Raw genomic sequence first — 26,518 nt, forward strand, 5'->3', positions numbered from 1 at the left:
TTATTGTTTTTGTTTTTTATTAGTATTTTTATTTTAAAATTTGACATATTCCCATATTATATATTTTTTTTTACAAAAATTATTATTATTACTTTATCAATTTCGATAAGGATTATATTTAACGAGTCAACCTTAAATGCGGAAATAAAAATGATATTTTAATTTAATATGTACGTGTCAAAAGGAGATGAGAAAAAGAAAATAATACACAACTCATGTAAGTGGGTCCCGTCGTAACTTCTCCGCTCTAAGATTGTATACATTGCATAGGGTCCTACAACGCCTTAACCTCTAAGGAAGTGAGATAAATTACAAAAAAAAAAAAAAAAAAAAAAAAAAAAAAAAAAAAAAAAAAAAGGGAAAGAAAAAAAAGAAAATAGCACAAACGAGAAGCAAAGCAAAACAAAGAAAAGCAAAGAATAGCCAGAAGGAGCATCGGCAGCCGCTCTCTGAAAGTTGATGCAACAGCAACTGCTTCTCCGACGGCGATGCTAGAAACCGACATTCACGATTTGTCCGATGATGCCGATTACGCAGCCTCACAGCAGCAAGTACGTCGGAATCTATTGTTTTTGTTAATTTCACGGTTCAATTTCTTAAGCTGCACTCTCTTAATTATCTTGCATCGATGAATTATATTCATCCAATTGCGTCATTTCTCCTTTGATCTTGTTTTTTCTGAATTTTAGGGTTCTGCAAGCATGATGCGGACCGATAGCGGTCGAGGAAGCTCATCCAGCGAACCTGAAGGTGCTGAGGTTGTTTATTCTAAAGAAAATGTGACAATTCATCCTACGCAGTTTGCGTCTGAAAGAATTAGTGGAAGATTGAGGTTGATCAAACAAGGATCGTGTCTGTTCATTGTAAGCATGTCTGATCCCAACTCTGTGTTTATTTGGATAGAGAAATTTGTATTTGGATTTTCATTGCATTTCTGGATATGTGCCTTGTATTGACTCGGAATCTCTGTTGTTGTATTTAATTGTAGACATGGATTCCTTATAAAGGACAAAACTCAAATGCGAAATTATCGGAGAGAGGTAGTTTGGCTTTGGAATTGTAATCGAAATGATGGTAATTATCATCTTGCTATGAATTTCTTGACTGTGTGCTTCTTAAATGTAGATAGAAATCTTTACACCATCAGAGGAGTGCCGTTCACCGAAGTCAGGTCTATCCGTCGCCATACTCCAGCATTTGGTTGGCAATACGTTATAATCGTATTGTCGTCAGGTAATATATTCTCTCTCTCCTTCCTTTTTCTAAGTGCGCTGTTCATTTATATGTTCTCGTCAAATTACAAATTTTACTGGGATGTAAATTTAAGTGTTCCTGAACTGTGATTGTACGTTTGATTGTATCCATAACGTTGCCAATTGATGCGTAAAACTCAGATGCCTTTTAAAGTAATACTTGTTCAAGTTTCTACGGTTATCTATTTATTTCTTTTATAAAAATATATTAGAGAGTCGGGCTTTCAAACATTTTAAGGTTTAAACAGTTGTATCAGCTTCGGTGAACTTATGTTTTCCTAAATATTTATATTTCAGAGTTTTTGATATTAAATATTCGAATAGCAGCTCTAGCTTGGATGCTTCGCTTATCTAGAGAAAAAGAACTTTAAGAAAAAAAAAAAAAACTAGAAGATTCCACTGTAGTCAACAATCAATTCCATTTCTTCATTTACCAAGTTGAGTTGTGACTCAAAAGGAAGAAAATAAAATCTGAAAACCCCTTTTATTACAGAGGAGAAGCAAAAAGGATATAACAGAAAAAATAATGGAAGTATTTTTATAACTTATTTTAGAAAAGGAAAGAACAAATTAAGGATTGAAAGACACATTGTTTTTACGTCCAAGAACAATTTTATTATTGCAACTGAGTGTGTCTTGAGACTTGAAGTAGTCGTTTTCAAAATGTTTAGTTTTCAGAACATGATAAAATCTTCAATCTGAAGAGAATCTCAGCTTTATCACAGCCTCTGAACAGAGTAGGAATTACCATTTGGACTCTGGGGAATGATTATGAAGTATACTGGTTACTTTTGTTACCTTGTACAGTTTACGATTTCTAATTGGAGTGCCTTGCATAAATCATTTTGCAACTATTCTTCTCTTGTTATCGACCTAGATCGGAGGTCCATTGTTTGGTCCTTCCATTGTTGCATGGGGACTGTGTCCCATGGCCTTTAGATTGTTTCATGGATGTGAATCAATTAAATTTCTACAGTTTCCTATTAAAAAAGAAAATGAATCGATGTGAAGGTTTTTTTCCTCCATTTCTTTTTCCTATGATATATTCTCAGTGGTCATTAATGTTTTAAAATTCTCAAATATTTACCCTTAAAAGTGTTCAATTAGGTTCTTATAAAAAATGTCAACATAAAACTAATGTGTCATTAAATTGTTGTTTCATTATTATATTTGGGTAGGCGGGTATGCCACATGGACATGCCACTTGAAACAAATGATTCTTGTTAATTGGTGGTTTGGATTTTGTTAATGGGTGGGTTGAATATAATGTGTCAAATATTATTCGAGTGGCTTGTTCACATGTTTAAATATGTCAATAATACAAGAATTTAGTGATTTATCAACTTATAATAACAACTTTTAACTTCTTTTTGGTAGGACCTAATTGAGAAGTTTTAATACACTAGGGATAAAAATGAAAATTGACTAAAAGAGTAAGGACTATGGATAGAGGGGAACAAGATTATATCAATTTGGTTCTAATGCTTTTAGTCGGAGAAGGTACAAAATCCTTAAAGGATTATAGTCTCCTTAAAGGTACAAAATCAATAGGAGAAAATGTCAAATTTTGGGGATTAATAGTGAACAAAATAAGCTTAGGATATGGGTAGAGGCATTTGGTTGTGAGGTTGGTTCATTTCCTTCTTCCTACCTTGGGCTTCCTCTGGGAGGTAACCCGAGAGCTACGACACTCTGAGATCTTATTTCTGAGAAGATCCAAAAGAGGTTAGCTATGTGGAAGAAAGGCTTTTTTTTTTCCTTCTAAAGCAGGTAGGCTATGTGGAAGAAAGGCTTTCTTTTCTAAAGCAGGTAGGCTAACTCTGATCAGATCGGTGCTTAGTGGTATTTCTGTGTATTATCTTTCCCTTTTTCGGGTCCCTAGTTTGGTCTGTAAGAGCATAGAGAAGTTCATGAGAGATTTTCTTTGGGAAGGAGTGGATGAAGGGAAGGGATCTCATTTGGTCAGTTTGGGGCATTTTGTGCACTAGGGGGTTGGAGATTGGCAACTTAAGGATGCGAAACAAAGCTTTGTTGGCTAAATGGCTTTTGCACTTCGCCCTTAAGCACGAGCTTTGTTGCGTAGGATCATTGTGAGTAAGCATGGTAACCATCCTTTTGATTGGGTGGAGAAAGAGGTTAAAGGCACACATTGGAACCCGTGGAAAGATATTTCGTTGAGCTTCCTACTTTTTCGCATTTTGTTTGTTGTGTCATGGGGGACGGTAAGGACACATATTTTCGGGAGGATCAGTGGCTGGGGGATAGTGCTCTTTCTTCTGTCTATCCGCATCTCTATCATTTGTCTTCTTTTAAGAATCGCTTGGTCTTGGATTTCTTGATTTGGTATGAGAACTGTCTTTTTCTTTTGGATTTCGTCATCATTTGTCCAATAGGGAAATGACTGAGGTTTCCTCTTTTCTTTCTTTATTGGAGGATTGCAATTTTAGGGTGGGGAGAAGGGATGTTCGCATTTGGAGTCCAAATCCTAGTGAAGGATTTCTTGTAAATTCTTTTTCAGATTATTTTTGGATCCCTCCCCTATTAGGGAGTTTATGTTTGATGTGGTTTGGAGGATTAATATTTCTAAGAAAGTCAGGTTTTTTAGTTGACAAGTCTTGCTTGGTCAGGTGAACACTTTAGATAGGTTTGTTAGGAGGATGACTTTGCTTGTGAGGTTCTTTTTAATGTATTCTTTGTCGGAAGGTGGAGGAAGACCTGAATCATCTCCTTTGAGATTCCCTGTATGCGAGGGCTGTGTGGAGCTATTTCCTGCTGGAGTTTGATGTTAGAATTGTTGAACGAAGGGAAATAGCTAAGGACCAAACCTCACAAGGGTCCCTACAGTTTATCGTCGCACAAACGTCCCTTCGTTTATGACTTGCTGGGGTGTGTTAATCATGCTAAAGCTTTAGCATGCGTTCAACAATTCTATTTCCCTTTTGAATTAAGAGAAGATAAACTGTAGTTACAAAGGGTAAACTCATTTACACCAAGAAATAGACAAAATAATAATAGAGGAGAGAATAGATTGGAAGTTTTGTTCGATATGAGCATTTCTTTCCAACCAAATAGACCATAAGAAAGCCTGAACAAAGTTAAGCCATAGGATCCTCTCTTTCTTGAAAGGATGCCAAATGAGAAAGAAGGAAAATCTTCCACACCATTTGGGAGAACAGAATGCCAACCAAAAGTCTTCAAAATGAAATCCCAGAAGGCTCTAGATGCCGCCCTTGTAGTTTGGGAAAGTTTGCTTAAGATCTGTGGAAAAGGTATAATCTATCTCAAGGGGGAAGAATTACTCTTTATAAATCCGTTCTATCTAATCTTCCAACCTATTATATGTCCAATTTTCTAATGCCTGAAAAGGTGACCTCCATATTAGAACGAAAAATAGAAGTTTCTTTTGGGAGGGACACAATGGAGGAAAAATGAATTGCCTGGTAAAATGGGGGATAGTCACAAGATCACAAGAAGATGGAGGTCTTGGGATTGGAGGTCTTCGAAACAGAAATTTATCTTTGTTGCTAAGTGGGGTTGGCGTTTTATCATGGAAGAAAATTAACTTTGGAGTCAATTTGTGAGAAGTATCCACGGTAGCAGCTCATTCATATGGCATACAGCTGGAAAAACCAGCCTACGTTTAAGGAGTACTTGGATTAGCATTTCTAGTTCTTGACTGAAAATTGAAGCTTTAGCATGCTTTCGACCTGGTAATGGGCACCAAATTGGATTTTGGATGTATCCTTGGATTGAAATGTCTCCATTGATGGTTCGTTTTACTAAATTATTCAAGATAGTCATTAATCCTAAGGGATCAATAGCAGATCATTGGGATCAAAGCTCTTCATCTTGGACATTTTGTTCAGAAGAAACTTGAAGGAGGATGAGATTTTAGAATTTCAGACCCTCCTTAGGCTTGTTGATGGAAAAAATTTGTCAAATACCCCTGATAAGAGTCTGGTCTATTGATAAAAATGGAGTTTTTTCTATCAAGTCTCTTGTGAAACATCTTTCAATAGCCTCCCCATTAGACAAACAATTGGAGAAAGTGTTATGGAAGTCGAATAGTCCTCGGCGTGTGAATATCACAGTTTGGATTATGTTATTTGGGGAATTGAATTGCTCTGCTGTGATGCAAAATAAGCTGTCTTCTCAGTGTTTTTCTCCACAAATATGCCCCCTTTTTTGACTGCTGTTATGCGAGCAATTGTTGGATAAGACTATTTTCGTTTTTCGAATTGAATTGGGTGTTTGGAAACAATTTTCGTTCTAATGTAATGCAGATTTTGATGGGCCCTTCTATGAGGAAGAAGGCTAAACTACTTTGGATCAATGCTTTGACGTTGTTGCTCTTGACCTTTGGTTTGAAAGAAATCAACGTGTGTTCCATGACAAGAGAATGGCTTGGTTTGAACGGTTCGAGGCAGCTCAGCTGAATGCAACTTCTTGGTGCTCACTTTCTAAGCATTTTGCTGAATACTCAATTCAAGAATTAAGCCTAAATTGGAGGGCTTTCATTTTTCCAGATTTTTAGAGTCTTCCGAATCCTATCTCTTCTTGTTGGTTGCACGGTGTAATGAACATTTTTATTAGATTAGTTTTATTTTTGCTTTGTTCGTATCCAAAGCTATGGTTGTAATCTGTTTTGTTGGATTTATGATAGTCTTTGTTACTCTTGTTCTGTTTATCTTGGAAATGATGAGGGTGCTATGGGGTGTCAACCTAGTTGAGATGCCTGGGTGCGCCTCCCGATCTTGGTGTCAAGTTTTGAATGTTGTTTCCCTTGTATTATCAGCTTTGTCTCATCTCATTATCTTAATGAAGAGACTTTTTCCTTTTCAAAAAAAAAAAAAAAAAAGATGTGTGGATTTATTGGCAGCATGGGATGGTTTTATAGCATTGGAAGTTGAGTTGAACCATATAAATAATGCCAGATCCATATATAAGAGATATCACAGCAAAAGATTTCCAGAGAGTGGTTCAGAGGTTATTTCCATTTTTGGTTGTGTTTTGAGAAGGAATTTGGTAGTCTTGAAGTTTTTGATCGGGTTGTTCAGAAGAGGCCCAAAGGATGGTTGATAGATAAGACTCAAGAAGCGGGTTTTTGGATTCTTCAGAATTCAAGCTGTCCTAGAAGAAGTCTCAATTCAAGAATTTTGTTTATCCTGGAATATTTTTATCTTCTCTTCTATTATTTGCAATATTGGTTTAGTATTGTTTTTCTCTTCTTGTACTGGCAAGCTTTTGATAGCTTTATGTTTTATATTCTCGATTGTAATTTGAGCCTTAGTTTCATTTCATTATTTCAATTAAAAATTATGTTTTCATTTAAAAAAAAAAAAAGGAAATCCCACAAGGCTCTTGCCGTAAGACATGATAAAATGGTGCTTATGGGTTTCTTCATCCGATTTGCAAAGGATACAATGTCTAGGTGATACATAAATCCACAGGAATCTTCTCTGCAACCTGTGAAACGAGTTTAAACAAGAGAGACTGAGTTCCCAAAGGAAAATTTTCACATTCTTTGGGTAACCTTATAGCTATGTAACAGAACTTTTTATAACCCACTATGGATTTTTGTAAGTTTTTTTTCTTCCTTTGTGAATTTCATTCATCAATGGAATTCTTATAGAATCATATAACCCTTTCTTTCATGATATTTCATTTCAAAATATAAAGCCACGGGCAATGGTTTTATGTGAACAAACGAAAATGTATTATTGTTTTGAAGCATTATTGGGTTTATTTCCTTATGGAATTTGCTGCCGATGAAGTTCTCTATTTTTCTTAAATTGGCTTAGTTAGAATTTTTTTCATAGTGTGTTTATGTTGCAGTCTTGAATGTTGTTTGAGTAAATGAAATAATGAATAACGCTGCTACTCTTACATGTTATACCTAATTGTTAATGACATTTCATCTTTTGTGTCCGAAATCTGTTGTCATGGTACAATTCTATCTGCTCAAGGTTGGAATGATTTGCAGGACTTGCATTTCCATCTCTTTATTTTTACAATGGAGGAGTTCGGGAGTTTCTTGCTACTGTAAAGCAACATGTTTTTCTTGTGAGGTTTGTTCTTGTCATTTGTTAATTACTTTCTTTCTTTCATTTTATTTGCTTACAAAGAATGCCACATGAACATGGTGCTTACGAAGCTAAATCTAAAAGTTCATACAATTCATAATGTATGAATGTATGCACATTGGTGCTTGTTTTTAGATAATTAGCATTGTATTAGCAAAGAAAAAGTCACAAGAAGGTTAAAGAAGAACTAGGCATCCCAGATTTCATACAATAAAATAGCACGTGTGTCAATTGGTGTGTGTTTTTACTCTTTTGAGTAGGGTGCCTGTATGACCAGGTTGTTGGCTTTTAAGCTGTGTATAATCCTTTCTCACCCTTCACTCATCAAAAAATAAAATTGAGGACTTTACATGTTGGTGCCAGGAGGAAAGTTTGATGTAGTAGTTCTCAAGTTTGGCAAGTTGAAGGTTGGTTCTGTTTTTTCTATTGCAGTCAGAAGGTTCTGTTTTTGTTTCTGCACTTGAAAGTCTTCGGATTCTACAGCTGTTCTTCCTTCATTTTCCATTACTGCTGTTCTCTGCTAGTTTTCCCAAATTTGTTTGTTTGGTTTTTCCTTTGTTGTTTTGTCCTTGGCCGTCTGTTTTCATTCGTGGGATGTATCTTGAGGAATTTATGATTGTGTGCTCCTTTTATTTTTTCCTTTTTGCTGGTTGGAGTTGTAATTCTTTTTCCTTAAAATATGTAATTTAGTTATAAATGCCCCTACTTTTTGTTTTCATCTTGACTTCTTTATGATTAATTAAATTTGTACTGTTAGTCGGATTCTATTTGCAAGTTTTCTAATTTTCAGCACATATGCAGGTCTGAAGAAGATGCAAATACATTCCTAGTGAATGATTTTCAGAATCCTCTTCAGGTATCTGTTACCCTTCTCATCTATTGACAATGTCCATCATTTGTTTCTCTGGGTCAATGTTTTGGTTCTCTTCAGATTTTCAACCTTTTAGTGGCATTTTCTTTCTTCATATTATTGCTTTACTACAGTTGAATCATCCAAGGATACTGATCCACTTTGCTCTCATCTGTAGAGAACTTTATCGTCTTTGGAGCTGCCAAGGGCTGGTTCGATAGCCAGTGGACCCGTTTCATCCATTTCAGTTGATGAGTCTCCATCAAATGCAGAAAGGAGGGCTGGTGAAGATTCTCATGATGAAAGATCCAAAATTTCTCGGTACAGTGGGAAACAAAGACAAAAGGTTCATGATCCAGCACGTGACCTCCCAATTCAAATTCTGGAAAAATTTTCTCTTGTCACCAAATTTGCACGAGAAACAACTTCACAACTATTTCGTGAAAATCATAATAATGGTTTTAGTGCGGAAGAGATGCGAATCCAAAATCAATCTTCTCTTGATTCCCCTCAGAGACCATCCAATGGTTTAGAAAAAGTTACAGATGACAGTCCTGTTGTCCAAGAACCTATTCAGGTGAAGAGATCTTGTTTCAACTGTAATTTCATTAAAACTTCTCTCTTTTTTCTTCAGTTCATGGTGGAATGGAAAGGATGAGGTTCCTTTTACGATTTTATCAGAATGCAGCTTATCAATTTGCTTTCCAAGGTGGGTGGGTGATGGCTTGTGGAAATTCTTTTGGGTGTGAGATCCAAAGGAAAAGCTAAGATCCTTTAGAACCATTAGGTTAGGCCTCTTCATGGCTGGATGGAAAGGATTACAAAGGCAATATCTGGTCTTGTTAATTTCCTCCCTCGATTGTGGCTCCTTTCGAGGGTCCATCTCCAAGTCTTCTTCTTTCTCGTCCTTTGAGTCACTGACCACTATGAAGAAATTCTATGCTTAATTGAATTGGGGACGTTCTAAACATTCTTTTATTTATGGAAACTACATTATTTGAAATTTTGTGGAAGTCCGAGCCCTCTGATATAGTTTTGTTGTCAAACAGAAAAATTCACATGTGATTGAGAATAATAGGGTGTGGGAACTTTTGAGATAAACAATTTTGAGGAGGTATTGAAAAGGGCTCTGTGCATCGTTTTAGATTTTGTAGTCCCTTCCCTCTTTTTAACTTCCCTTTGCCCGGAAATTGGAATTTAGTTTGTTTGGAAGCAATTGCTTCAGTTGCAACATGTTGGAGGCTTAGAGCAGGATATCTTCCCTGAGTTGTTATACTCTTTGAACACTTTTTGAATTGTTAGATGACCTGCATGCTGGCAGTATTGTCTTATTATGTATCTAGTTGAAGCAAGATGGTGGATAGTGCCATTATACGAGAACCCTTAGTAATGACCATTTATGTTTTGAGGAATTAAACTAGTTTTGGACAAGAAGCAAAACTTTCTTTGATGAAAAGAAAAAAAACTAATGCTCAAGAGACACAAACTCCACCCAGAAGAGAGAGAAGAAAAAAAAAAGAAAAATGGAAGGATAAAATCAAAGCCAAATGAGGCATAAAACTTGAAAAAAATAACCACCAAGGAGATTGGGAAAAACGCACCGAGAAGAGGCCAACAAGTGAACTGAATCGTACCAAACTCTGAACCAAAATTGAGCCAAACAGCATGAACCATAAGAAATGAAGTACGATTAACATTAAGAAAATCTATACTTTTATGAGTTTTCTTTTAGGTCAGGAATTTAAGTTTCCTTCCTAGAATTACAATATTTTTTAAGATTCTGATCTCAGTTATTATTATATTTTTCGCTGAGATGATCTCAGATGTTATAAGGTCATGTTTGTCTTGTGGATTTGATAACTTACTCTAGACACCAGTAATTATGAGAGAATGGTGTTGCAGTAATTTTCTTGTTTCTATTCTAGTTTAAATACTTAAGATAGATACATTACTCTGAACATCTACAATCATGAGCAAATTTTATTGCTTTTATTTAATAACTTATATTCTATTTCGAATTCAGGACTTCATAAAATATGTTCTCATTAGGCATCTTGAATCATGAACTTTTTATATCTTTGGCAGTTTGATAAATGGACCCTAGTGTGGGGAAAGCCACGACAACCACCTCTGGGATCTGAAGAGGTGAATACATATTTCATTCTTTCTTTATTACTTTGTTGAAAATGAGATAGTACTACAATTAACATCATGTTCCATTTTGTGGTCTTGTTAATATCACTCGACCTAAATCCTCTGTACCCCAACACCCCCCCCCCCCCGTCCCCCAAATTCTCAGAGACAAATCTCATTGGAAAGAGGACATACAGAATGGGGAGTTCCCCAAGTTCTAATGAAGTATTATCAAGTCCCCATCCTTATCGAGTTTTGAGTACTATTTCTTTTTATCTTACCACGGGCCAAAAAATTACCCTACTGCATTTTGTCAGACAGTAGCTCTCCCTTCTCTTAAAAAAAAATCGAAATTTCAAACGGATCTTTTAACATTAGATTAAAATTCATTTGAGCACAGAAAATCTTTGTCCACTTAAGAAAAAGGGATGTTTCCATTTTGTTAGGCTATGCATAATCAACTCTTCAACCAATTGACGATCAACATTCCTAAATAACAAAGTGGCCAGCCAGTGATGCAGTTTAAACTCAATGCATGCCCCTGTGCATCATAATAGATAATAATCTTACCTACTTATTGGGCTATTTTTGTTGCTTAATGAAAGCTTGGTTTCCCCACAAAATGGTAGTAATAATGGCTAGTAGATTTAGATAGGTCTAACTTGAGCCTTGAGGTGGAGATTAATTTGAGAGGGTTAATTACTCTAGCAAGTTTATTAAGATTTCCAAGCAGAAGATTAGATACCGTTTGCAAATTGAAGGTTGCTAACATGATAGGATCCCTCTGTGAAAACCTTTAAGAGTATCTGGTAGCATTTCTCATTATATTGTGAAAAGGAATAAAAAGGAATAAATGTTCAAGAGATACAAACATTGGGATGGAAAAAAGAAAAATACAAAAGCAACAAATACAACCATAAAAGGATGGCTCATGTTTCATTTTAATTGTTTCACTTTTTATTGTCTTATAGTTGTGGTTGTTTTTCTTCTTTTTTGCTCCCTTTCGGAGTATCAAGTGTCCTTTGAATATTTCTTTGCCCTTTTGTGTCAATTTTCAGAACCTTTGGGATGGATATGGCTTATAAGGGAGGGTGTATTTCCATGATTGAGGTGGTTCTTGAACCTTCCTTGTGGCAGACTTGGTTTTTTTGCCATTTTGTGGGGCATTTGGCATGAGGGGAATAGTACAAAAGGGTCTGCGAGGTCTATTATGGAGGGAATTGGTTAGTTATAAGTCGTCTTTATGGACATCTATTAAGCAAACTTTTTGTAATTCTAATTACTTGTTCTCATTCTTTTGGATTGGGATCTGTTTCTGTAACTAGTCTTGGGACGTCCAAATCTGGGTTAATCCTAGCAAAGACATCTCTAAAGAAGGTTCTAGCACCACCATGCCAAATGTGTCTGAAGGAGAATAGCAAAGCAAATAAAGGATGCCCAAAAGTAAACCAACCCCTTGGACTGCTACGAAAAACCCCCATCTGATTCCAAAGTAGTATCGTATTCATACCATTGTATTGAGGTTTTGTTGGTAAACTTGTATTTTTGTTTGTCCTTGTACATTCTTTTATTTCTCTTGAAAGAAGATATACAAAAGGGGCTCATTCATAAGGAATACCAAAAAATGTTTTCAGTTTGTAATAAGGAAAGAGACTTAATGGCTTGTAAATTTTTACACCAAAAGAAAGCGTTGAAAATAGCAGACTCTAAGACGTCCTTGGATGATTTGGTTTTGTCATGGAATATTGTACATATGTATTTATACTAGATTGCATCCATATACTTGCAACAGGATATATGTTTGACCATGCTGGCTTTTTTATTTTTAGTGGGCCACTTTCTTGGATGCTGAGGGACGAGTTATGGATTCAAAATCCTTGAGAAAGAGAATATTTTATGGGGGAGTAGAGCATAATCTACGAAAAGAGGTATGTCTTCTATAGCGGTAGTGAAGTTCTACATATAATGAGTGTATTCTTCTATGTATTTTTCTCTTCTAATTTCAGTAATACGAATTGAATTTGGTTTATGATCAACTGTTTGAAGGACTTCATAGTCCTCCATAGATCTCTTTTTAAATTTCTTTTCTTTTAATATTATTATTATTTTTTAAATGAAGTTTTGTTGTCAATAATATAAATAAAATATAGGTATGGGCTTTCTTGTTGGGATACCATGCTTATGATTCCACGTATGCTGAGAGGGAATATCTTCAATCCATCAAAAGATCAGAGTATTTGACAATAAAGAACCAGTGGCAGGTTTATCATAAACCCTGTCCTACATTTTTTTTCTTCGTTTTCTGCTGAAGCTAGAAGGCTAGATGAGTTTTGTCTCCATGTGACTTTATATTTTGCATGGCGCACCCAGAGATTATTAAATTAGCTTTTTATGCCAAAACGTAATTTCTAGCTGGGGAGGTCTTGGATTGGGCACTCGGTTAAATACCTCTTTGTAGGCATCTGTCAATTAACTTTTTTGTAATTATGATTTTTTGTGTGGGCTGCTAAGGAAAAAAAAAAACTGTATTCTACTATGTTTTTGATTGGATGGAAGGCAAAATTAGGGAGAATGTACAGCATAACAGCATATAATCTCCCTCTGCTCTAAGTCAAATAAATGGTATGCTAATTTCTCTTCTTCTGTGATCAATTTGGATTGGGGACCTTTTTTAACACACCCCACTTTTAATGGATATAAGATATCTTATATCCTTTTTAATATTTTGGAATGAAATATGTGTTGTTATACAAAAAAAACTCCATTACCCATCCATAGAGATTACAAATAAAAAATGTCTGTATTGTATACGTCATTCAGGACATAATGATTAATCCATCAATCACAAAATATAATTGAATATTTTTTGACCTTTTATGTAGTGGAATCTTTGTTCCACAGAATTCTTTCTAGGTTTAGCTTTGTAAATAATAAAATCATCCATTTTCCCTTAACCCACTAAGTGAAGCTTATCTCTGTGTATCTTTTTTTTTTCTCTCTCCTGCAGAGTATCTCCCCGGAGCAGGCAAAAAGATTTACCAAATTTAAAGAAAGGAAAGGCCTTATTGAGAAAGATGTGGTACGTGTATCAAAATGAGATACTTTGTTTAATTTAATTGGTTATTAAATAAATTTTATCTTTTCCATTTCTAAATAGTTCATTTTAATCTTTTCCTAAGGTGAGGACAGACCGATCACTTTCTTTCTTTGATGGGGATGAAAACCCTAATGTGAAGCTTCTGCATGATATTTTGTTGACCTACTCATTTTATAACTTCGATCTTGGATATTGTCAGGTATGTCTTTATTCCTATGCCTTATAGTTATAGTTCAGGCACCAAGAACTACTTTTACTTTATTTCTTGAACCTACTAGGGTTTCAGAAAGAGTTTACATTTTATTTGAACTTAATTGTCAGTGAAGGGATACCTGAAGTTTTTGTAATTGTAAGCTGCTGCCCAACTGTAATATATGGAGTCGTCTGGGAAGCTTGATGTTCTATCTCTATGATTTTTGTTTTTCTCTTTACAAGTTGTAGTCTTGGGGGGCTTTTTCTCTTTCACTTAACTATTGTCATTTGGATGTATTCAGTGCTTTAAGAATCCCTCCCGAGCACGCGCCTAGGCTCAAGGCGTAGGGCTGGCACCTCGCCTTAAAAAGGCCAGGCTCACAAAATAAATTGCGCTTCAGGCGTGTGCTTGTTGTGAAGCCCCAAAACTTTAAGCCCTAGGCCTTAGGGCTTTTTCATTAATTTTAAAAATAGTAATAATTAAGGTTTTTCCTTCTCTATTAAATAAAAAAATCAAATTTACTAAGCCTAAATGCAAAACTTCTTGTGTTTAGGGTTTTTTTTTTCATATTTCCACTTCAACTATGCTTATTTCCACTCCAACTATGCTCTATCTTCTTTATAGTACACCTCACCAAAAAAAAAAAAAAAAACACTTTTTTGCACCTTGTGATTAATTCACAAAAGACTATTGCGTTTTATTGCACCTTGAGCTTTAAAGAACACTGGATGTATTAGTTATCATATTCATTGTTTTCATCTTTTCTCGAATTATCGGTTTTCCTATATTTTGAGCATTAGCCTCTTTTCATTATATCAATGAAAAGTTTTGTTCCTTTAAAAAAACTGTAATATATCTACATATGAAGTTGTTAGATCTAGATATGAATTCTATATGTCAGCAAGGATATAACTACGATGTTTGAAGTCTTAGGTGCTTCCTAAATTCTATCCTCTATGTGGCTATAAATATGTGTTATACGATACAAGATTAGGAGAATAAGACTATTCTGTGATGCCTAGCTCAGAGAATTCTGAAAGAGATTGTAGAGGGAAGGTTATTATATCATATGTAAAAGTAGGTTGGACCATTGGAGGTTGGCACTGCGAACTTGTTTTTGGTGTTTGCTCTCGTTGGCTGCTAATTGGTGTTTGCAGGCCCCTCTCTGCTATTATTTCACATTTCTTAGAGCTGGTTGGAGAGGGTAGGGGAGTTTGAGGACGTATTATTTAATAGTTGTCCAGTCTTGGGCATTGGCGTTGTCACAAGTGTGCAATAGCGAATTAAACTTAAAGCCAGGATGGAGTTCAATTTTTTCCATCCCTCTGTGTAAATAACCCAATATTGGTTCATAGTCAATAACATCTTCACCATCCAAAGTACGGATGAGTTGAGGAACACCGTGCATTGATGGGTGGTGAGGTCCCATATTGACTATCATGAGGTCTTTTCTTGTAGCTGGTCTATTCATAGGTTTTCCTCGATTCATCTTTCCATGAGTTATAAAGACAAACAGTTGCATCATCTTAAAGGTATTTTAGCAAACATAAAGAAAAAATGAAACAGTTGAATAAGTAATTTCTGGATTTCATGCACTGGAATCCCTAGGCACCTTGAAATGAATAGTACATCAACAAAATTGAAATAAATTTCACAAACCTGGACGTTCTAAATTCCTACCTTTCATATCTTTGAACTGGGTTTTAATGCTAATAATCTGCGTCACAGTGATTTTGTTAGCTGGACAAGATTTATAAATGAGATCTTACAATAAGGTTATCTTGGATAAGACTTTTCCTATAGTACCCAAAAGTGGTTATAGTTATTTTCTGGTACCCAAAAGTTCTATCAGACTTTTTAAATGGTCCTACCCAACCATGGTAGATTTTCTTCCGAATAGTTTATCCTGGTAATTGACAATTAAGACATATTTATGTTGTGCATTTAACAATGAAAATCAAATTGTAATGCATGGAAGTTGTATCATTTTTATTTATCACTATGTTCAGAGTTTTTTCCCTTCAGTTTTTTATATGCCAGTAGATGGAAGCTGCTTTTGAGTTGTTTTTTTTTCACCTTTTTGATGCACTAAAATTGCTTAGGCGAATTATATTGGTTAAATTTCATTACTTACTTTTTAACTCTTGATGATTTTACTGTGAGAACTTACAGGGTATGAGTGATTTTCTTTCACCGATATTGTTCGTAATGGGCGATGAGTCAGAGTCATTTTGGTGTTTTGTTGCTCTAATGGAACGCCTTGGACCAAACTTTAATCGTGACCAGACGGGCATGCATTGCCAACTTTTTGCAATTTCCAAGGTCCCCACCTCCCCCTACTTGTATTTCTTCATTGCATGCACATGCAAATCACACTCAAGCTATCTATATTTATAATGGTTAGGTAAAATATTGTGCAATAAAGTTGCTTGATTTTTGTTAATTATTTAAATTTTAAGTAAACAGTTTCCTGCTGGTATTTGGTTTTAATGGAGAAATGTACATGCAACTGTATTTGCTGCTGGTAAAGAAAGATCCTTTGTTCCCGAAGCTGTTCTGATGGGGAGGTTGGAGCTCTGTTTGACAAGGACTTTAGGGAAGGGCTTCTCTTGTTTTCTCCACAAACTGAAACCTAAGTTAATAATTTGTGCTCTCTGTCGGGCTTTTCCAGGACGGACAGAGCTTCCTAGGGTACTCTGAAGCCAGTGAGTAGAAAAAGAACCATCCCAATTTGTTTTCCATAGACAGAATCAGGATGTTGGTGCAGCGGCCGGAGTGTTCCAAGAGAGTGATCTCAGCAAAGTATCCATGTTGTGTTTTTCAAGCCAAAGCGTGTTGCCTTCATCATGCAGCTTTCTAAAAAACTCATGGTTACATGGGTCTTTGAAAAGGGAATTGAATGATGAAGCAAGCCATTCAAGAGTCTTCCATGAAACAAAAATGTAGTGGGTGTTTGATCAGTTTTGTTTGGTTAATTTGAAATGTTTCCACTGCTTTGTACAATCGAAGAGATCAGAGAAAATTTTCTGATCAATATGAATTGACTGGTGATGGCGGAGGGTGAGGCGGTCGGCGGTGGAGGAGGCATGGTGGTCGGAACTAATTATGGAGAGGTGGGGGGTGTAGAGGAGAGAGGAGATAGGAGAGAGTATCACCATGTCTGTGTCCTTATCCTAGGGAGTGATCTTGGAGAAGTTTCTTTGCATTTCTTTGGTCTTTTCTTCGTCTGACCTTCCTTTTTTGCTTGAATCTTCTTTCAAGTTGGAAAATCTTGGTCTACTAAGTCAAATGATTTTCATCCCTAGTAGAAAGGGTTTGATGGACAAAGAAAAGCCTTTCGACGTGTTCTTTGATCTCGTTACTAATATGCTATTTGTTGGTGTAAAAGTTCAAATCCTTTTGTTTTGTGTTGTTTTTTTTTTTTTTTTTTGTCTGAAAAGTTCAAATCTTTTTGCTTCCCATACATACCCTTCCCTTGTGACCAATTGGGAATGTTTTTTGTATCACCATGGATTTTATATCCCAGTTCAACTAGTTAAGGAATCTCAACCAATAGAATAGACTTGAATCCTCTATACCCCTCTTGTTGTCAACCAAAAAGAAAAAGGAACAATTGGAAGGCTCTCCTTTTATAATGTTCCTTTAGCCTGGCTTTGGGCGGGTGTTATCTCTACTTGGGGGACCTAGGTTGTTCCTTCACTTCATTTTGAGGAATATATGTGTGTGTGTGTGTGTTTCTTAAAAAGAATTAATTGAAAGATAATAAATAAATAACTCTATTTACTTCTCCATCCTTCTGAAATTGCAAAGGCTGTTGGAAAGGTTTTTCAGGAACTTTCCATGGGAGGGCTTCTCTTTAGACGGAGTTTCCCTGTGTCTGATGGTCTAAGGTTATGGAGGCAAACCTAGCTCTTTTGCATCTTTATCTCCCCTCACCCTTTATCTATCAACAAAGGTGCTTAGCTCTCTTGCATCTTGATTTGCTCCCATCGATTGTGCAGATTAGAAAGATCCAAAATTTATTGATTGAATTATCTTGCCATTGTACCCATCATTTGTTGGACCTCGATCACATTTATTTGAATATCTCCAAGACATTTGCTGATGACAAGCGTCTTGTTTGAACTGCATCATTTCTGAATGTGGTTGCTTTTTTCTGGCCATCCGGCTCTCTCTTGAGGCTGCTCCAGATACCAACTTTGGTTTGAACCAATAGAGAGAGTTTATTAATGAGCCTCTTTTTATGAGCAGAACACTAGTATTCATAAGTCTTAAACGTCTAGTTTATCAACCTAACTAATTCACCCACCAACTAATTGACAAAGTATTGCCCTAAATCAGACCAAGTCCTTGTGGATAGAGTTTGAGACAACATAACGTGTAGCCCTAGTTGCACTTGCATATTAGGATGCCTTCATTTTGTTATTATACGTTGTCAAATTTTTGTGCCAATTGGAAGAGCTTTCTGTAATATTCTTGTTTGAGACTTCCTTCGCTTATCTCGCCTTTTCTTTATTTTTTATTATTTTATTGAAACTTTCTTGGTTTGTGTAACACATTGAGTTTTTAGTCTTCTTGACTATTTGAGTTGTTTATTTGCTCAAGTTCTTTCAATATTTGGTCAACTTATTATAAATGAAATAGAAAAGCATAAGAATCTTCTCTCTCATCTTATGAATAAAGCTGCCATACATTATTTATTCATTATTCATTATTTTTCAAATACAATATCTTATGTAATTATTTTTAAAATTTATTTATGAATATCTAATTTTATTTAATAGGAAATGTTATATTTCTTTTTAAAATATTGATTTTACGATCCACCATATGTTTATATGGTGTCATTTTCCTTTCTAATTTTCTTCTGGTATGTCTTTGGCAGCTGGTAGAGTTGTTAGATACCCCATTGCATAACTACTTCAGCCAGCATGATTGCTTGAATTATTTCTTTTGCTTCCGTTGGGTTCTCATACAGTTCAAAAGGTCAGGATCATATCACCTGTATCTGCACTTTTTTTCCCTTTTAAAGCTGGAATACTGGTCATATCTTGGTTATATTTTTACCCTGGATCATTGTACAAATTCTCTCCACTATCCTTTCGTTTGTTAATTGATTACTATTAGTATCTGTCCACATTATGAATCTCTGTAGTGGGGGGCTTAAGAAATGTGCTTAAGAAAGTAAGATACAGTACTCAGATCAGTCTGAAACAGAAAGTTTTGGTTTGAGCAACATGTACTACATACTATACTGGCTGTCTGTAAACCAAAAAAATTGGGCCTCCAAAGTATCAATACTACAAGATGAAAGTACATCTACCCTCATCCAATGTAATTCTAAACTTGGAAAATTTTTTGGATCGGACAGGGAAGGTAAATTGGTTGCAAACAAGTAAAGCCAGCAGCATCAGTTTTATCTGTTGTGCGACCAAGTTTAAACTTTTTGTTCTGAAGAAGAAACAATTCATCAGGGCCCCCTTCCAAAGGAGGTACATAAGCCTCTCATGGATAAGAGAGTATTAAAGCTATAGTGATAATCAGGGGAGGACATTTAAAACAGAAACAACCAAAAGAATAGCACAAAAGAATCTATCCAAAGAGTGCTCTTTATCTTGAAAGATGCTGCGGTTCCTTGGTTGAATATGATAAGATTGTTGACAGAGAGGTTCGATACCTTTGAATTTTTGCTGATGTTTTGCATGAATATAGAAATGCAAGCAAAGAAATCACCTTGTGACTGAATTTATTCAACAGTTTTACGAATGTTATAATAACCTTGTTTAAAGTGAGTACTGACGGGAAATTACCATTTGAGTAGACATGACATACATGACTACTGCCATTGTGTGGATTGAGAAGAATTGGGCGGATTGTCAAGCATTCTGATTTGTGAGAAGGACCAGGTAAGTTGGGTAAAGAAGAGTAATCAATTCACATTAAGCAGCGCATGTCCGACCTCACTATCAATGGACTAGCACTACCAGGAAAGGAACCAATTATCACCTTCAATCGATAAACAGCAAATTATATGTGATGCTATTGAGATGGATATCTAAGTATTCTTATCGAATGCCACAGGCAATTTCGACAATTAAGCAACTCAGAAAAGGCTGGATAATAGTTATAATTTACATTGCTATAGTATTAGTTGTGATTGCATAGTTTGGTTAAAAGATTGTTCCACTAGTACTTAGAAAACCAAGTTTGACAACATTCCGGTACAAAAATTTCTACCCTGTTCTCTATATCTTCATTTGAAGAATTTGAAAATATTTGCCCAAAGAGCATAATGATACTTTTAGAAAGAGATTGATCTCCAGACCCCTAAGTGTTAAAAAAACTGCAAAGCATTCACGAGTCAGCAGCATTCTGTAGGCAACTTAACTACTCATGAACATCAGCATCTTAAAGATGTTTAATTTATCAAATTTAACTGAATATCATGCCCCTAATTCTCTGCTTATAATTTAGCTGGCTTCCCTCCAAGGAAGGCCAAACCACCACTTTGTATCATAGGCTAACTTCATACTTCAAAAATTTCTTTGAGTTGCTCCATGTGCTGATTTTGTATTATCATTTTAATAGAGTTATATATCTCATTTTATGCCAAAACACTTCTTTTGATCGAGAATTAGTTTCTCATGGATTCTCTCTTAATTATCGTTCTTTATTCACTTACAGAGAATTTGAATACGAAAAGGTCATGCATCTATGGGAGGTATTATGGACTCATTATCCATCTGAGCACCTGCATCTGTACATTTGTGTTGCGGTCTTGAAGCGCTATCGTAGCAAGATAATGGGGGAGCAGATGGACTTTGACACGCTCTTGAAATTTATTAATGAGTTGAGTGGTCACATTGACCTTGATGCTGCCATCAGGGATGCAGAGGCTTTATGTGTATGTGCTGGAGAGAATGGTGCAGCTAACATCCCTCCTGGAACCCCTCCCTCATTGCCATTGGATGATGGTTCATATTACATTCAGCAAGATGAAGTCTTATAGAGATATTCATTCTATTCCTTGTTGATTAACAAGCCCTGGTAGTCCAATATATTGGAAAACAAAGAATTGCGCATCTGTTAAGTAGCTTAATTTTGTAGGAAAGTATGGATTTTTAAATTTTCCATGGTATCAATCTATCATATTATATGAATGTTCCATGATCTCTGACGAGCAGGCAAGTATTATTGTTCAGTCAACTTCCAGAAGGAAATGCACAGAAGCGTTTCACTTGAACTGGATAAGTCATTTGTGTTCCCCCAACATTTACCACTTTTTATTTATTTATTTATTTTATACATATAATAGAAATAATGATATCTAGAATATAAAGGTCATGTTCAACTACCATGCTGTAATATTTGGTAGATTCCAAGATGTTTTTTGAAAGTGCAGTTCTGATTGCTAGATTACAATGTGTAGTGACAAGTAGCTCAAAGGGTAAAGGAAAAGGTTTCCTTGAATTTGAAGCTTTCGTCCCAAATCTTAAAAAGAGGTGGCAATTTACCATCTTACTGGGTGGAAAGAATAAGAAGCCTACCTGAGCATGTGGTTTCTCAAAATCTAATGAATTACAAGTTACATGTTGTCCAGTGATGCATCAACACTACTGCATCCAAATGCTTCAAACAGGAACAAAGGATCAAGGTGGTCAAAGTAAGGCTCGTCGTCAAAATTAAATGCCACGTTATTTGCCGCAACCATTGGAGAGTTTATATTATAATGAGAACTTATGTCATCAATTTTCCAAGGATCTGTAACTTCTCTGTTCTCTTCTTGGTTCCTTCTCTGTGTATCATGAGCCAAATTTGTCCCGTTGTCACTGCATATTGGTGGTTGAGGATAACCAGTCTGATTGATAACTTTCTTCTGTTTCTTATTATTCCCATCATCATCGTTGTCATCATCATTTTTCTTGCAGCTGTTCGAGGCATTAGCTTTTCTTTTGTCTTGCAGGCCATTCTTGTTTAAATGGGTATTCCAGTAGTTCTTCACCTCATTATCAGTTCGACCAGGAAGCCGACCAGCAATCAATGACCATCTGATGGAAGAAGTAACACAGTTGAAATTATCCAAACATTCAGCAAGTATGTTCTCTTTACAGTAAGTATTGATTAAACTTTATAGAGGTTAAATGCAATACAAACCGACCTGTTGCCTAAAAGTTTATGCATACGGATAATTAGATCCTCTTCCTCTTTGGACATCCCCCCACGTTTTATATTAGGCCTGAGGTAATTCTTCCATCTCAGCCTACAGCTTTTCCCACCTCGCATCAAACCTAAGAGACGGGGGAGGAGAGCGCACGCACACATAAATGAAAATTATAATTCCTGATATATGCATAACATGATTTAAAAAATCTTCATCTCACTGTGTGCTATAGAGTTCTGTGAAAGATGAATCGTAGCCAACCATGCACGTTTTATGTCAGTTATTAAAGATAGTCTTAGAGAAATTTTTGTTTTTTACCTGATTCCTGGGAGACAGTTGCCCAATTCCCTTCACCATGAGTTTCCACATAGTTTCTGAGGATCAAATCTTCTTCTGGTTTCCACAAATTTTTCTTCGGCTGTTGCTTCATCGCTTTACTTTCCTCCATCACTCTTTCCTCTTTTCAGGTTGGTGACAATACCACTTACAGGGTGTAATGATGGTTACCATGATTGGATTCTTTCTATATATGACAGCAAAATGGGCACCCAGCGCTGTCATATATTACTCGCAGAATGTTGCAATGTTGGGTCATGCATGCATTATCATTACAATCTTTGCGCTGGTGGATTGACGTGAGGGCCCTGGTTTGCTAAAAGCGTATCTGCCTGCTTCTGAATCAAGACAGGTATCTCTCTACTTGATAGAAGATTATTGAGCTAAAAAATAAATACTATTTTTAGAGTATAAAACAGAGGGAAGTCTAGTTTGGCCCTTATTGACAGGAGGCGTTTAATTTGAAACGAAATGGTTTCATTATAAGTTTTTGAAAAACATGACTCGTTTGTTCCATAACATGTCATTATAAGTTTGTCTGGGATTTGCTTGGTTTTCCGGTTAGAATATGATGGGAGTGATTTTTTTTTATTTTTTATGTTTGAATTAATGAGAAATGAGAATTATTGTTAGATATACACCTAGACAAAACGGATGAACTTGAGTTTGTTTTTAACTGAATAGTTTTAAGATTTTGTTTTATAGAACAATTTAATTTTTCCCCTTTGGATTGTGTATACATATCGCTCCATTTCATATCATTGTTCACCACCCTTCTCCCGAGAATAAAAATTGTATGCGTGTGGGGGCATAAGGTCTAAATTTTTTCTAGAAAGTTTTTGTCTAAAAAGATAAAAGTTTAAGCAAATCTTCAACTTTTTTTTTTTTTAATCTCCGTTTTCCAATGCTGTTTAGGTTATATTTCAATTTGTGCATTTGAACTTTCACTCCTTATTTATAAATTCCTTTATTTTAGTTTGATCTTGAACTCTGTGTAAAAGTTGTCAAGTCTCTTTAATGCCTGCACAAATGGCATTTTTTTTAATGAAAATGGTTGGGGCAAATTCTTTATAAAATCTAAAGATTGAAAATAAATAAATAAATAAATGAAGACGACCATAAGAATAAGTAAAGAAATAAAATCGAATCAAATAAACAAAGAACGACAATAAAATTTTAGACCCTATTCATTTTTGTTATCGGTCATGTGAAGGAAGGTACTAGAGCTATTCTACCTGGAGGCTTAAGTATTTAACAAGCTTTCTTGAGCGAGGCACTCAGAGATAAAAAATGGCAGCTTTTGCTGGAGGAAGCAAGCAGCCAATTGGGTCATCGTCTTGAGGTACGTACAAGTTTGGAAAGAAAAATAATTGAAGTTTTCTGTGTGTCCATTGGCATAATAGATAGGTACCGCGACAGAATAGACTGATATGATTTATCACAATTTTTTTTTCTATTGATTATCTGCCTGCAGGCTGCACCACAGGCTACACCGTGTTGTCCCTCATCACTGTTATTTTTTTTTTTCTCCTTTTGCACCTACCTGCCTGCTTCTTCTCCATATCAGGTACACCCACACTCCATTCCCACTTAGAATTAGCATTTCCAAATTATCGGTTAACAAGGGCTGGCTTGTTTTTTATTTGTGGTTTGTTGTTTTTTGTGGTTTTGAAGGGGACTTTGATAACTATTTCTTCTTTATGGATTTTTAGGAAGTAAACTACAAATTTGTTTAAAAAATCTAAACTTTAAAAAGTGGTGAATAGGTTTTTCAATTTTCAATTTTGTGTCTAAAAGGTAGTTGAACTTTAAAATGTCTAATAGTTTCATGAACTTTTTTATCTTTTTCTTTAAAGAGGGGTGAAAGGGGTTTTGATAACTATTTCGTGTTTATGGGTTTTTTTTAGGAGTAAACTACAAATTTACTTCGGGAACTTTTGAACTTTTTAAGTATTCTGTTAAAGGATCTAAACTTTAAAAAGTGTCTAATAGATTTTTGAAGAGCAAATTGAAAAAATTATTCCTAAAGTATGGTGGTAGTTGCAATTATACTTTTAAACTTTCAAATCTAAAAATTGAGCCCTCAAACTTATACAATTGTTAAAATTTGACCCTCAAACTTGTATAATTGTATAAGTTTTAGGGTTCAATTTTTTTCATTTGTGGGTTCAATTTCTATGATTATTGTAAGATTGAGGGTTCAGTTTTAACATTTTTAGAAATTTAGAGGCCCAATTTTTACCTTTCAAAGTTTAAAAGTGCAATTATAACTACCACCATACTATAAGTGTTGTTTTTGCAATTTGTCTGATTTTTTTAATTTTCAATTTTGTGTCTAAAAGGTCATTGAATAAAAATATCTAATAGATCATTAAACTTTAAATTTTACGTTTTTTTTTTTTTTTTTTTTTTTGTAGGAATGGTTAAAAAATGAACTTTTTAAATTTGTCTGAAGGGTTCTGAACTATTGATGGTAGTTCATGCCTTTGTTGTTTGAACTTTGATATTTTAGACCCTTTCATGAGTAAAAAATATCCATTAAAAACTGTTCATTTTGAACATTTTTTTTAATAACAAAATCACAGTGATGAGGGGGCAGCACTGTGATGGGTTAAAGTGTTTTTTTTTATTCTGTTCTGTAAGCGGGGTGAAAGGATTTTGAGAACTGTTTTTTGTTTTTGTTTTAATAATTCGTTCCCTTTCTCAAAAAATGGGGAAAATATCCTATTGGTCATTGAGTTTTTGGTATAGTTTATATCTAGACTCTAGTTTTTAAATAGTTTTCACTATTTTTTCCTCTATTAAAACTAAAATTACTTATAGATTTTCACGTCATAACTTTGTAAATTAATTAACTGAAAGTTGATTCTGAAGACCAAATGTGGAGTATTAATAAGAATTTGGAGGTAAAAGTGTAAAATATTGAAATTCAAGTATAAAATGAAAACTAAGCTCAAAATTCAATGGTTAAAATGTTACATTTTGAAATTTATGGACCAAATAGAACTTAATCCATGACTCATTGGTTAAAGTAATATTTTGAAATTGAAATACCAAATGGGACTAGGTTTGGAACTTACAACCAAAATGTATTTTTTTCAAAATAAATAAATAAATAAATAAAATTCTATGATATTTTAGGCAAAAGCTCAATTGGTTAAGTCATGACCACGAATCAAGTTTGAACTTTTTTCATTCCTATATATTGTTGGAATCTAGAAAAATAATGAAGCACAAATGATCAAAGTTTGAGTATACAATTCAAACTAGTTAAGACATGATTGATTAAGAGGTCAAAAGTTCAAATTCTTCCGTATCTCCTACCACTACGATGCAAAATACTAATTGGCATTTGAGGTTTCATATTTTCTTAAAATGATCGATCCTTCTGTTTAAGTACATTTTACCAGCAAAAAGATATGTTTTATAAATAATAATATTACTAATAATAAAAGCTAGAAGAGGTAAAAGGAGCAAATACTTATTTTGGATTGCAAAATAAAAATAAAAAATAAAAAATATTTTAAAAAAGAGTATAATGTGACAAAATTGTGATTTGACCAGAAATTTTATTGATGGGGTTTTTATCATCGAAGGGGTTGTTAAAGAAGGAAAATTCTAAAAAATAAAGGTAAGAAGTGGAGCTTAAACTTATTAACCGCTAGGTTAGCTATTGGTTTTAGTACTTGAACCTCCCTCTTGGCTTATATTAAATCCGTCGGTGGGAACAATTAGATGGTGTTAAGAAATCGACAATCAAAGAAAGCGTAGTTTTAGTTATGTCTAGGAGAATTAGAGAGGTTATATAGTACGTTTTAACAAATTGTTTCAAGCACGACTTTGTATTTGGTTGTTTGCTCTAGATTCAAGTCATTCCAACCCTTGAATTTTATCAAAATGCATAACAATAGATTCCCATTCTTTAAAAATCTCACCTTTTCATATTCATACTCAATACCATACGTTCACTTATATTTAGTACATCGACCTCAATCCTTGTCTCACATTGTTTTTTTCCCTTTTCTTATCTCTCTCCCCAGTCCCCTTCTATCATATGTTTGTCCTTTTCTTACACACGTGCACACACATTATATAACTTATTTTCCCTCTATTATTTTATATTAGGAATATTAACATAAGTTTAGGCTTTAGAAACAGTTTAATATAGAAAAACTGATTAATTATTTGATAGTGATCTGATTTTCTACCTTTAAGCCTTTTATTAGGTTTCAGAAATAATGTGCTATAAATAATAAAATAGGAATTTGATGGTCGGATTACACAGAGCGTTGTTCAATAATTATCTTTCTCCAAAAAAAAAAAAAAATGTTGTTCAATTATAACTCTAATTTTCTTTTTCTGCCATGGGATAGCTACCTATTCTTTTCCCACTATCTTTTGTCCCTCCCTTT

The 26,518-nt window shown here is 34.8% G+C and overlaps 2 protein-coding genes and 1 long non-coding RNA gene across 3 annotated transcripts; 2 read left to right on the plus strand and 1 right to left on the minus strand.

Moving 5' to 3' along the window:
* The first annotated feature begins 281 nt into the window (after nt 1-281).
* Nucleotides 282-20,916, plus strand: LOC120079706 (RabGAP/TBC domain-containing protein). The gene is made up of 15 exons (XM_039034033.2): nt 282-551; nt 690-863; nt 989-1,040; nt 1,126-1,233; nt 7,237-7,321; nt 8,138-8,192; nt 8,365-8,763; nt 10,272-10,331; nt 12,149-12,247; nt 12,470-12,580; nt 13,327-13,398; nt 13,499-13,615; nt 15,782-15,931; nt 18,495-18,595; nt 20,294-20,916. Exons 1-15 carry the CDS (start codon nt 489-491, stop codon nt 20,616-20,618), a joined length of 1,971 nt encoding a protein of 656 aa, XP_038889961.1. The 5' UTR covers nt 282-488; the 3' UTR covers nt 20,619-20,916.
* A 14-nt stretch (nt 20,917-20,930) lies between these two features.
* Nucleotides 20,931-22,315, minus strand: MYB82 (myb domain protein 82). Its single transcript, XM_039034034.2, has 3 exons — nt 22,089-22,315; nt 21,768-21,897; nt 20,931-21,657 (listed from the first exon to the last, which is right to left on the minus strand). Exons 1-3 carry the CDS (start codon nt 22,216-22,218, stop codon nt 21,195-21,197), a joined length of 723 nt encoding a protein of 240 aa, XP_038889962.1. The 5' UTR covers nt 22,219-22,315; the 3' UTR covers nt 20,931-21,194.
* LOC120079708 (uncharacterized) lies at nt 21,573-24,986 on the plus strand. Its single transcript, XR_016530090.1, has 4 exons — nt 21,573-21,719; nt 22,238-22,458; nt 23,324-23,448; nt 23,581-24,986. It is a non-coding gene; the product is annotated as an uncharacterized LOC120079708 (long non-coding RNA).
* The last annotated feature ends 1,532 nt before the right edge of the window (nt 24,987-26,518 follow it).

The sequence above is a fragment of the Benincasa hispida genome, chromosome 6, assembly GCF_027475165.1.
Source record: "Benincasa hispida cultivar pf3 chromosome 6, pf3_genome.v1.1, whole genome shotgun sequence".
Classification (NCBI taxonomy): Eukaryota; Viridiplantae; Streptophyta; class Magnoliopsida; order Cucurbitales; family Cucurbitaceae; genus Benincasa; species Benincasa hispida.

Excerpts from the sequence above, each read along its gene's own strand:
- LOC120079706 (XM_039034033.2), top strand. The coding sequence starts at position 489 with ATGCTAGAAACCGACATTCACGATTTGTCCGATGATGCCGATTACGCA. Across the intron at positions 1,041-1,125 it reads TGCGAAATTATCGGAGAGAG|ATAGAAATCTTTACACCATC; the intron begins GTAGTTTGGCTT and ends TCTTAAATGTAG. Across the intron at positions 13,399-13,498 it reads GCCTTATTGAGAAAGATGTG|GTGAGGACAGACCGATCACT; the intron begins GTACGTGTATCA and ends TCTTTTCCTAAG.
- MYB82 (XM_039034034.2), bottom strand. The coding sequence starts at position 22,218 with ATGGAGGAAAGTAAAGCGATGAAGCAACAGCCGAAGAAAAATTTGTGG. Across the intron at positions 21,898-22,088 it reads AACTGTCTCCCAGGAATCAG|GTTTGATGCGAGGTGGGAAA; the intron begins GTAAAAAACAAA and ends CCCGTCTCTTAG. Across the intron at positions 21,658-21,767 it reads CATAAACTTTTAGGCAACAG|ATGGTCATTGATTGCTGGTC; the intron begins GTCGGTTTGTAT and ends TTCTTCCATCAG.